This window comes from Sturnira hondurensis, unplaced genomic scaffold (assembly GCF_014824575.4).
Source record: "Sturnira hondurensis isolate 20B ecotype Veracruz unplaced genomic scaffold, ASM1482457v3 Scaffold0008196, whole genome shotgun sequence".
Taxonomy (NCBI): Eukaryota; Metazoa; Chordata; class Mammalia; order Chiroptera; family Phyllostomidae; genus Sturnira; species Sturnira hondurensis.
Window position 1 is genome coordinate 21,476,725 of NW_028080827.1, and position 12,140 is coordinate 21,488,864.

Consider the following 12,140-nt stretch of genomic DNA (forward strand, 5'->3'; position numbering starts at 1 on the left):
GACACCCTGTGGCCTGGCCTGGAATTGCACCTTGGTAGTGGGAAGCCCTTCTCTCTCTGGCTGCTGGCCTTTCTGCTTTTTATTCTCTGTTGCTGTCTCTCTTCTGTTCTGCTTTTTCTCCCTTTTCCCCCTGTAGACTCAGCATTGCAATCGGAGAGGCTGATTCATTTGCCCATGGGAAAGCACTTTATCAGGCTGGGTGAAATGTTGTCTCAAGTCACAGGAAATTCATGCTTTGGGAGATGGCCCTCACCAGCCAGAACCAGCTTTCTTCTTGTGTAAGTGGCCACAGAAAGAGCATGCTTTCACAGGGAGCCCCTTTTCACCCAGAAGTGACAGGGGGGGCAGTTCATGGGGAAGGAGGGAGCGGGCTTGCTGTGGTCAACCAGATCGCCTGGGGAGACTGAGGAGGCTGTCGAGACCTGCCCTGGTCCTTGGGGCAGAGGGGCCTAGGTAAGGGCAAACAAAGGCCGTGTGGTGGTCTGAGGCCTGCTGGAGGGTGAGGGTGTGAAATGGGAGCCAGACAGCCCTGGGTTTAAATCCTAGCTTTGCCCCTTAGTAGTCATCTGACTTTAGACAAATCAGCCAGCACCTGTCTGTGCCCTCCTGTTCTGGTTTCTGCTACAACGTGGCTACAAGGTGGGGAGAATGGGTCCCATGACACACCTTGTTGTAGAAGCTGCCATTTATGAGGGTCACTCTGTGCCGTGCACAGTTACAAGTTCCTTGTGAGTATCATTTCGTCAAGTCTTTGCAACAAGCCTGTAAGGGGATACAGTTGTTGTCCCCGTGTTACACATGAGGATTCTGAAGGGCACAAAGATTACAGGACCTGCAGTCACACAGTCACAAAGGGCAGAGGCAGGATTTGAGCCCAGGCTGCCCAGGGCAAATACTACGTGCAGGATCCCGGCACCGTGCTGCTTCACCTACTCCAGGGTTTGCAGTTCACTCCAAGGCAGCGTTTTTTGTTTGGGGGGATGATGAATTGAGATCCCTTATTTCTCTTCCTCCTTCTCCTTGAGCTGTTTCTTCACCTCCTGCTTCCAGGTACTTCTCTGACTTATGGACAGGGTCCAGAAAGGATAGACGGGCTGGTGGACTTGAGTAAAGTTGGTGCCTGTCTCTGGAGTCTGTGGGGCTTCTCAGATCCCATAGGGCTACCTCTTACCCCAGAACAGAGATCCCCATGCTCAGCCACCCTGAGGGCTGGGCAGAACACAGGCTGATGGATCATGTCTTCTGCCCAGGACCTCACATGAGCCTCTGAACTGAGTGTGGGGACCCAGACCTGAGCAAACCCAACTCCAGCCCTTGAGAAGGTTGCCAACCACCCAGGAGGCAGGCATGGGGGCCTCTGGCACATCTCACTCCCAAGGATATGGGCAGCAACGGGGTTTCTGGTCAGGTGCCTACACCAGCTCATGGGGCACATGGACAGCCTGGTCAGGGAAAATGGGCCTGGGCTGGGGGGAGCAGCAGACCGTGTGTAGGGGAGAAGGTGCAGGCTTGTGGGCTGGGATGGGGTTTGGGGAGCAGAGGCGAGGCATGGTGGTGGGACACAGACCCTGTCCCCTCGGTAGAGCATGATGATAGACAGAACTGTGGGGAAGGCTGAGGAGGCTGAGTGCCTCCATTGTCCTGCAGAACAGACACTCCATAAGCCTTGGCATGCTAGCTCTGCATGTCGCCTGTGCAGCCCTGTGGGCACCAAGGGAGGACCCAGCCCTCCACAACGCCCTGTGTTATTAAAGTGGGTACCTGCCCCACCACCCATCCCCGGTGCATGAGTGTTCCTTTACCTGAGCCCCGTTCAGGGCTGTGGTTCTGTGTGGGCCTTCTCCTTGCCCCTCCCATGCTCTCGCTGCCAGCTGTGCTGGCCTGCTCCCCCCACCTTCTGCTGCTGCCCCCTCCGCAGTCCAGGCCCAGGCCAGCTGAGGCCCCATCCTGTTCCATCCTGGGGACCTGCCTGTCTGTGATGGTCAGCACCAGGAATGTTGACCTCACTTGTCTTTGGGTTGGAGGTGGGTGGGGATGGTGATAAGGAGAAAAGGAAAAACTGCACTGACTCAGTTTCCCCAGGCAGCAGTATCCTTGTGTGTGGTGGTAAATGTTCTAGGAATTCCCCAGAGTGATCAGACACCTAACTGAAGCAAGGCTTCTGCATGGTGACCGCCGGGGTGGCCCTGACTAATAAGGCATCTCAACCTTCACCGATGTGCTCACCCCAGGGGCCTGTGCCACTGCGGCCACCCACGCCCACGCGTCTCCTGGCCTGGGAGTCACTGCTCTTCAGAAAGGCTCTTGGGCAGTTAAATGACTTGGTGCCTGAAGGGCTCCTGCCGAGCGCTCCTCCCTGGCGTCACCTGGGTGCCATTGCTTCTCGTGGTTGCAGGAGACAGATCCCCCCCCCCCCCCCAGATCTTGTCACCTCTGAGGCTGAGCCACTCCTGCGGGAGGGGGGAGGAGGGAGGAAGGAAGAGGCTGACAGAGAAGTTGCTGGAGGAGGTTGTCCCAAAGTGCTTGCCTCCCAAAAGTGTTGGCAGCCTGCCCTGGGCTATGTTTAGTTTGTGTGCGCGTGTGATTTACTGACACTCCTTCCATTCCCATTTCTCCCCCCACCCTTTTGCCCCTGATTCAGGTTTCTGGAAGTCCAGAAGCCCAGGCTCTGTAAGATGCTCCGCCTCCTCGCCTTTGCTTATCCCTACACCTGGGACTCTCTCCCCATCTTCTACAGGGTAAGGGTAAGGGTAAGGGCCCCGCTCTGTCCCCTCTGCCTGTTGGCAATGGTAGGGAGTCAGTTATTTCACCAGCCCCTGGGAATCAGAGCACCACGCTGGTCACCACGGGACACAGGAGTGGATCCTTAGGTGCTTCCTCACTGGCACTTGCAGAGTGGTTAGGAGACAGCATGACACAGAGGCCTTGAGGGACCACAGGAGCTGTGCCAGCCACCGGTGCTGATGGAGCCCGGGCGGGGGGAGTCAGTGGCAGGGCACTGGGCAGGGGAGGCATTCTGGGGCTTAGTAGAGTGACCAGGGGGGTGGGCTCTAAAGACAGATCTCTAATACTCACTCACTGGAGCCTTTGGGCAAGTGATCCATCACCTCTGCACCTTGATTTCTCGTGGGGAAAATGAGCATGGTGACACCCCATCCATCAGGCTGGGGGGGTGGTTACATGAGAGTCCCTAGAAAGCACTGTTATTTATTATCCGCAGTGAATGTATTAGTAGTGATGGGAAAAGAATGAATGAAGGTCTTAAAGGAGAGAGGGGAGTTAGATGGGGAACACAAAATAGGAGGGTGTAGGAGGAGAGAATGGACTTCAGGAAGCGCATGCACTCTCAGAACAGAGGGGCCTCAGCTCCAGCCCCAATCCCGCTGCTCACTGGCTGTGTGACCTTGGAGCACATAACCTCTTTGAGCCCCAGTTTCATCTGTACATGGGATTAACATCCCCTCCTTCGTAGCGGGGTAGAGGGGATTCACCGAAACAAGAGAGCTGCGGGGCTCAGCGGCACCCGGCACACGGTCAGCGCCCAGCGAGTGGTGTTTCCCTCCCAGAGGCAGCCTGTGGATCCAGAGCCTGCCGCGGAGATGGCAGTGCCGAGGAGTGAGGGGGAGGGGCAGAGGGGCTCCCCCAGCTGGAGAGCTAACCATGTGCTCTGTGCTTCATCCGTGTGCGCCTGGGGGAGACCCAGAGATGGGGGTGCAGCCCGTTCCCCCCACTGCTTCCTTGAGGACACAGGCTGTGGAGCAGTTTCCTGGAAACTGGAGCAGAGAGGCCAAGCCGTTCCCACGTGCCACCAAACCACACAGCTCAGGGTCTGTGTTGTTACGGGCACCGTGGGCTCCTGGCACACAGCTGCTGAGGGCAGTGGGGAGGGAGGTCCAGCCCTAAACGGCGATGGTGACAAGCGCACGGATTCTGGGATCAGTCTGCCTGGATCCAGATCCTGACTTCACTTCTCATTGGTGGTTTGTGAGTCACCTTCTGGCCCCGCCTCCCCATCTGCAGAATGGGGAAATCGACTCTGCCTCACGGTGATTGTGAGATGCCCGAGAAATGATGCAAGTCACAGGCCTGGCCTCGCGCCTCTGAGGGTGGTGGCTGCTGCCGTCATTTATAACAATAACAAAAACTACACTTAACTCTGAAATGGTATCATGGCTGTAAGTAATACCTTTTGATGACCCAGAAGGCCTTCGAGGAATTGCTAAACTTTGAAGTCTCAATTAGGTGTATCAATTCAGTGGATGTGCTGGTTAGGAGTAAGTTCAAAGTGAAATGATCACTTTTAAAAAAATTTTATTTTTTAATTCTCACCTGAAGATGTATTTACTGATTTTGGAGAGAGAGGAAGGGGGAGAGAGAGAGAAACATGATGTGAGAGAGAAACATCTGTCAGCTGCCTCCCATATGCATCTTGACCTGGGACCGAACCCGCCACCTTCCGGTGTAGGACAGTACTCCAACCAGCTGAGCCACCCAGCCAGGGCTGAAATGATCACTTCCTACTAAACTTACACATTACCTCTGGAAAAAACAATGGGAATGCATCTAATGGGGTTTTCTTTCCATTTCCTTTCCTCTTCTCTTCTGTTTTCCTTCCTTTCCTTCCTTTTTTTTTTTTTGTAATTAATTGAAAAGGTTCTCATGAGCAATTGGGGGATTAAAACACTTGGATCTCAACTGAGCCCTTCCAGAATAGGAATTCTGCTCCCACAGCCCCTGAGAGGTCCCTTTCTCAGCCACACCCCTGAGGCGGTGGGGGCCTTGGCCCTCGGAGTCTGTACACAGGTGCCAAGCTGTCTGTGGGTGAACACAAGGAAGTGGGCCTCCTCTCAAGACCCGATGTTTCTTTTAAATACCGGCAGCTGTTCCTGTTCCCAGGGGAGAGTGCGCAGAATGAAGCCGCCTTGTACCACCAGAAGCACGTGGCCATGACTCTCCTGGCCTCTTTCTTTTACTCTGCGCACCTGCCAGAGCGCCTGGCCCCCGGATGCTTCGACTACATTGGTGAGTGATCGGTGGCTCTGCTGCCATTGCCCTCCAGCCCGGGGGTGGGGGCAGGGGGCTCCCATCCTTGACACCCATAATGCAGCTGGACAGGGGAGGTGGGGGCAGGGAGAGAAGCAGTTCTTCAGGAAGTTGTCCAGGTGCAGGCCAAGGTGAGTGAAATTGTGCGTTAACCACATCCAGAATGTACGTATCCAGAAAATGGCCAGGGAGGATGGGAGAGCAGGTGGGTCTAAGACTCTAAAGCATTCCTGTGGGGTGTGGGGCCCGGGTAGTCCTCTTATCGTCTAGAACGTGAAATCTCATTGTCAAATGACCACGGAGGGCATCCCTGGAGAGGAAGAGGGAAGACAGGGTGCACACAGCTCCGAGGGCGCAATCGTGCAGGGCTGTGCCGAGGGGAATGTTTCTGCGCTGGTCTCGTCCGGGTGGGTGTGATGGAGCCAGGAGTCAGGGGGGAGGAATGGTTCTCAGGTATGGCTCCCAGACCAGCAGTTTCAGCATCGCCTGGGGGCATGCAGGTTCTCAGGCCCTACCCCAGACATCTCAAGCCAGAAACCTGGGGGGCGGGGCCAGTGCTCACCCGGAGGCTGTGTGGTTCTCTCCGGAGCCTGAGCTCACTGAAGTTAAAGAAGACGTGGTGGTGAGGAGGTGTGGGCGCCACAGGGCTTGCACCTGTTGGTAGAGTTCATCCGCTCTCTGTCTAGCCAAGTGGGGCAGGCACTGCAGAACGTGACTCCCCCACCTTGGCTCTGGGACTGGGGGGAGGCCCATGTGTGGTGGGGAGAGAGCCCCTCAGACAGGATATCACGGGGATCCATGTGGTAGGCAGGCACCTTGCTTCTTTCCAAGTCCATTTTGTCTGTAATTTTCCATCACCTGCCACCTAAGACACGTGGTCAGATTTGCTTTGTTCGTTCTGGTTAGAGTTTTATCTCCTTTACTTATTCCCTTCTGCTGGGAGGATTACAACAAGCATAATGCTTAGAGAGCAGATTTCAGAAAAGAAGAGAGACAAGGGGGTCAGGGGCACCTGCCCACAGGAGCCCACTAACCCCGCCCCCCGCCCCGCCCCCGGCTGGCCCTGCTGAGGTGGCTGCGCATGAAGTCGGGGGCTGCGGGCAAAGTGGCTCTGGGTCTCATTTCGCCAGCTCCCTGGCTCAGTACCATTTATTTTGCCAATTCCCTGGCTTAATACCATTTTATTTTTTCGCTCTATCCTGTCCTCTTGGGCCTAGTGACACAGAGCAGAAAGACAAACCTACGGGGAGAAATTCGCCCAACAGCAGTTAATGAGAGATCGTTAAATCACTGGGTCTGCTGGACGTGGGACGCCCTCGCCCCCAGCCCCAGACGGAAGTGCTGCCATAGCCTGGTGGGGGCTGGCCCCCAGGAAGCCCACCCCACTCCTGCTGCAGCTGCCATTCAGATGGGTCCAGGGCTCAGGGCTCTTCTATCCTTTTGGGTCCTGTCCCAACGGGGACAGGTTTGAGCTTCCGTTGGTGAGCACAGCGAGTCACCTCTCTCTGCTCGGCCCTGTGTCCTTGGAGAGCATGGCTCTCTGCTGGACAGAAGCCACGTTGCTGCATCACCCACGGGGTTTGGAAACTTTCACAGCCCGTCAGTGTGGTGTGAGCGTAGCAGTGAGTGAGGCAGGGGTGACAGCTTGAAACACACCTTCTCGGTATGGAGATGCTCCCCGCCGAAGGGACTCATCGACCACCCAGGAGCCCTCTCATTTCCAACCCTGCTTCTGCCCAGCTGTGCAGGTGTCCAGGCTGGCCCCTTCCTGGGTTCCATCCTGGGGCACAACTCTGAACCCTTTATTTTTTACTGAAGGAAAATCCTTATTTAACTCCTGTGTTGTGTTAGTCTGCTGGGGCTGGCGTAACAAAGAACCACAGACAGTGTGGCTTAAACAACAGAGGTTTATTTCCTCACATTCTGGAGGTTAGGGGTCTGAGATCCTGGTATCAGCAGGTTGGTTCCTCCTGAGTCCCCTGTCCTTGGTCTGTAGACCGCTGCCTTTGTCTGTCGTCACGTGGTCTTCCCTCTCTGTACGTGCATGCACACCTCCTAGTCTCCTCTTCTTAGGTAAGAACACCAGGTACAGGGGGCCCCACCCTAGTGACTTAATTTTAACTTAGCTCTAAAAGACCCCATTTCCAAATATGGCCACGTTCTGAGGTACTGGGGGTTAGGACTTCAACATACGAATCTGGAAGAGGGAGACGTAGTTCAGCCCAGGACACCTCATCTTCCTCCTGGTTCCTGAAGGGTGTCTCCCAAAGCCGTCCCCAGCCCTGGACTCCTTTTCTCACCAACCAGGGAATTCGCCATCCCTGCCCACTCCCAGCATCCTCTGCAAGCCTCCCTCCCAACGCTGTGAAGCGCAGGCGGCCACGGGGAGGAAGAGCTCCTGCGGGTTGCATCCGGGACTAACCAGCGGTAGGAGTGGACCACCTCCTAAGTGGCCAGCGGAGACTCTGGCGGCCGCTCTCTGGCCCTGAGGTCAGAGTGTGAGCTCATTAGCACTGACCCTTACACGATGGCCTTTGACAGAACACAATGCCTAATGTTTTCACGTGAAAAACAGGGCTGCTGAATTCGGTTTGCTCCGATGGTCTTTTTATTTCTCTCACGTTACATTTTAAAAAATAAATTTACCGAAGCATATTTTACATACCCCATAATTCCCTAATTTCAAGTATACAGTTTGATGATTCTTTTAGTATATTTACCAAGCTGGACAACCATCACTGTAAATGAGGTTTGGGACATTTCTATTACCCCACGAAGACCCCTCAAGCCCATACACTGTTCACCCCCACTCTGACCCCCGCCCAGCACAGCCTCCGGTCCACACTCTGTCCCTGCAGACTTGCCTTCTCTGGACCAGTGACGGGAATGGAACTGTACCGTCTGTGTCTCTTGTGTCTGGCTTCTTTCACTCAGCATGGCGGTTTTAGCATACGTGCCCCAGTGTGCATCCGTAGTCATTCCTTTTTTTTTATTGCTGATCTTGGTGGTCTTGTGTGTACTTGCTGCAGGTCACAGCCACCAGCTGTTCCACGTGTGTGTGATCCTGGCTACGCACATGCAGATGGAAGCCATCCTTCTGGACAAGACTGTGCGGAAGGAATGGCTCCTGGCCAGCTCCGGGGCCCTGTCTTTGCCTCAGATAGTCGGAGCCGTGCTTCTGTGCCTCGTCTTCAGCCTCAGCAACATAATTTACTTCTCAGCTGTTCTGTATAGGGCGCCTGAGCCAGAACCACCTAAAAAAGAAGCCTGATTCAGACCCTCTTTGCACCAGATGTCACCGCCAAGCTACAACATCCTAACCACCAGCAAGTCCCACCAGGTGTGTGCGTCCNCAGCTGTTCCACGTGTGTGTGATCCTGGCTACGCACATGCAGATGGAAGCCATCCTTCTGGACAAGACTGTGCGGAAGGAATGGCTCCTGGCCAGCTCCGGGGCCCTGTCTTTGCCTCAGATAGTCGGAGCCGTGCTTCTGTGCCTCGTCTTCAGCCTCAGCAACATAATTTACTTCTCAGCTGTTCTGTATCGGGCGCCTGAGCCAGAACCACCTAAAAAAGAAGCCTAATTCAGACCCTCTTTGCGCCAGATGTCACCGCCAAGCTACAACATCCTAACGACCAGCAAGTCCCACCAGGTGTGTGCGGCCAGTTCACACTGGCCTGAAATATTTGTAGTGACTGGTGTCTTGGCATTTTTGCGTGGGTTCATATCAGTAAGATATGTACCTGGGGAGATTTCTCTAAATGTGCACTGATTCTGCATGTGTGGTTTTAAAAGGGGACCGTGGGTTTGTGCAAGTCCTTGTTCAGGCACATCGTTAATATTTCATTGAGTTTTAACTTTATTTAAAATGAGTTTTGCAATTCTATTTAAGCAGTTGGGTTGAGCATACTGCCTTCGCAGCTTTACCGTTAAACAGTTAGGTGAAGCTTTACAACCCTTGTAGTATTACTTTTTTTAAGTGGAACTTGCTTCATTTGATGAGTTCCATGTAGCAAAGCCTCTCCCCAGGGCTTCCACAGAGGAGGAGGGTGAGCCAGAAAGGTCAGGGAGTGGACCTTAGAGGGGGGGAGCCTTGGGTCTGTGGGAGCCCTGGGGACTGGAAAGCATTCCTGGTTGAAGAGAGACACCAGGTTTGAGGAGGGGGTCTTCTTTCTCTTCCCACCTAATGAAGGCCATGAATAGAAAGAGTGCCCACTTTTTCCTCAGGTCTGTTCTGCCTCAAAGCGCAAATTCCCATGTCAGTGGATTTGCATTTTGGAGTATGAATTTGGATTTTCTTAAAAGTCCACAGCCTATGGCTGATGTCATCTTGTATGTTCTGCTTTGCTCTGGTTTCTTGTTGTCTGTTTGATGCTGTGAAGTATTATGCAGTGCAGGTGTGACATGTCACACCGTGGGCGTCGGATGAGTGAAGCCCTGTTGGTCCTGCTCATTGGTCACCTTTAAAACAATGACAGCTGTAACAATTAAAACAATTCCTACTGTATGTAGGAATGCCATGCATCTCACGTTGCTTCATCTCTTCAAATATGCTGCAAATTTTAGTGTTCACGTGCCGAAGACACTGAAGACCTTGCCAAAGAGTTGGTCAAATGTAGTGATTTTCCAAGCTTTCCTGAGAATCTGGAACACTTGTTGAGCTTGTGGCAAATGCAGGCTCCCAGGGACACCTGGAGACTCTGCTTTGCTGGTGTACAATACAGGTTCCCAGGAGGGCATCTGCACTGGAGCAAGCCCACGTGATGCTAATGCAGAAGGGCCACAGGCCCGACTGGAAGAACCGCTGGTGTCAGGAATTCCAGAAGACACTGGGCGTCGTTTTCCTCGATGTAATTTTTAGCAACTCGGGACCTAAGGATGTGTTCCCCACTTCTCCTCTGCAGAGCACTAAACACTGAGCGTTTTCTCATCTGTTGCATTACTCGTTGAAGTTCAGTATTTCAGGGTATTTTTCAGAGCATACAGAAATGTTGACGCAAAGCGATTGTTAACAGAGGCCCATTCACCCCTGATCTGCACTTGGTAATGACCGAAGGGGCTGTCTGCAATGCAGGATCCTCTTTGCTGACTCAGGGACACCCCCATGTCTTAGAATACTGCCTTCACGGTTAATTGGCCCTGGGTTGAATGGCCTTGTAAATAACTCATCATCCAATCCTCTGAGGACAAGTAACAATTTATACTGGATGAGAGTGGTCAAGAAACATGATTTCATTAGTTTTATTATCTGTTTACTCCCTCTGGGGGAAAGTAAACTGATAAAATTATGTGGTAAATTTTTGGTATCAGTACATTAATTGCAAACTATTGTACCCAACAAAATTTGGTGTTTTAGCAACAATCTGAAATCATTAGTAAAATTTTACTCCAGTGGGGTAAGTGGGCTTCCATTTTATTTTACTGTAACTTAAATTTTGTAGTGAAAAAAAAAACCCCAGCATTTAAATACCCTATTTTAGTAATGCCAGAGACATGAAGGTTTTCAGATTCTCTTGTTTATAACAGTAAAGTCATATTCTGCATTCAGCTTAGACATAGTTGGAAGATAACAGGCGATTAACCTGAAGGGCTTTTAGATTATTTAATTTTTGGTGGTTACTTTTCAAGCCTAAAGATGAAAAAAGAAATGTTAAATCACCAAAATAAGATCCAGTGTTTCACGATGTTTTTATAAGTTTGGTAAACTTAGTTCCATTATATATTTTTGGACAGTGTTACACATTAAAGTTTTATAACACTTTGCAGTACACTGATTTAGAAGTTTCTAAGATGTAGCAAGAATGAGTTCAAAGAGGTGAAATATCATTAAGTATTAAGTCGGAAGCGGGTGTGGTTTTGCCTGCGTCATCCCAGAAAGTCGAAAAGGTTGGCAGTGGGTTGGGCGAAGGCCTCCCCCGGAAGATGCTTTTTAAGGCAGCTCTCAAACAAACTTTGATGTCTCTGTACACTTCAGACACACTTCAGACATGTGCCATCCTCCCATTGGTGTCACCTGCTCACCCTGGCCCTGTCTCAGAAGAGGTGACGCGGGGGTGGGCAGGTACACTCCCGATGGGATGTCCTTCTTTCCCCTCCCCCTGCTTGAGAAACACAACTCTGAATCTTACCAGCCATTACATCTGTGATAAAACTGGAATGTGTTTGAACGAGGCCGTTTGGTCAACTGTTCCTCCCTTTACACATTGTAGCATTTCATTTTCTATTGCTTGACTTTGAGAGAAAAACAATCCATCTTCTTTGTTGAAGAAATGTTTGTCATTGTTGATTAGAATTGGAAATGGGAGTTCAGAAACTTTTGAGTAAAAGTGAGTTAAACATTTGATCGGTTGCAATGTTTTTCAAAGTGCCTTTTTTGTAGAAGCCTGCTCATGTGAGAAGTTCTGAGGAGGGGGATGGAATAGAATGGTATTATCAGATACGTTGGCAAATCACGTCTTTTGGGTCTATTGTGTCCCCAATTTGTTTTGGCCATGATACCCTTATTATATGAAACATTATACCCTTCTTACATGAATGCCAGCCTCTGATGTTCTGGTCAATGATCCATAATAGATGAAAAGGCAAAGACCCATTCCCAAACTCGGAGATTGTCTTTCAGTGTCTGGTTTCCTTAAACTGTGGGAGAAATAAATAAAGTTTATTTATTATAAAAGAGTTGTCCTGTTTCCCACTTGGTTTGGCAATATTTCATCTACTACACTGCAAATGTGTTCACGCACCTGAACATGCGTGCATTGCTAAATCGTTCAATGAACATTTATTCAGTGCCTGGTGTATATAGAGCAAACATTGTCCTAGGAACCAGGGACACAGAAGTGAACAAAACCCACACTGTCCTTCCTCACAGAGCTGATGTTCTGATCAGTCAGTCGGACAAGATTAATTCAGGTCGTGGTAAGTGCTATAAAGAAAATAAGTCTTGAGCCCTGGCTGGTGTAGCTCAGTGGATTGAGCACGGGCCTGTGAACCAGACAATTGCGGTTCGATTCCCAGTCAGGGCACATTCCTGGGTTGCAGGCCAGTTCCCAGCAGGGGCCAGTTCCCAGCAGGGGATGCATAAGAAGCAACCATACAT

The 12,140-nt window shown here is 51.6% G+C and overlaps 1 protein-coding gene across 5 annotated transcripts in view; it reads left to right on the top strand.

The window, feature by feature from the left end:
- PAQR5 (progestin and adipoQ receptor family member 5) overlaps nt 1–11,717 on the top strand; it is a 66,999-nt gene extending 55,282 nt beyond the window's left edge. For 4 of the 5 annotated variants that reach the window (XM_037054239.1, XM_037054237.1, XM_037054236.1 and 1 more), the window contains 4 exons: nt 2,642–2,738; nt 4,881–5,022; nt 8,073–8,383; nt 8,697–11,717. In XM_037054239.1, the coding sequence (XP_036910134.1) occupies nt 2,642–2,738; nt 4,881–5,022; nt 8,073–8,314 (481 nt within the window). In that variant the 3' untranslated portion in view covers nt 8,315–8,383; nt 8,697–11,717. Of the gene's footprint in view, nt 1–2,641; nt 2,739–4,880; nt 5,023–8,072; nt 8,384–8,432 lie in introns of all 5 variants that reach the window. The other variant, XM_037054238.1, reaches the window with a different exon arrangement.
- Nucleotides 11,718–12,140: the final 423 nt, after the last annotated feature.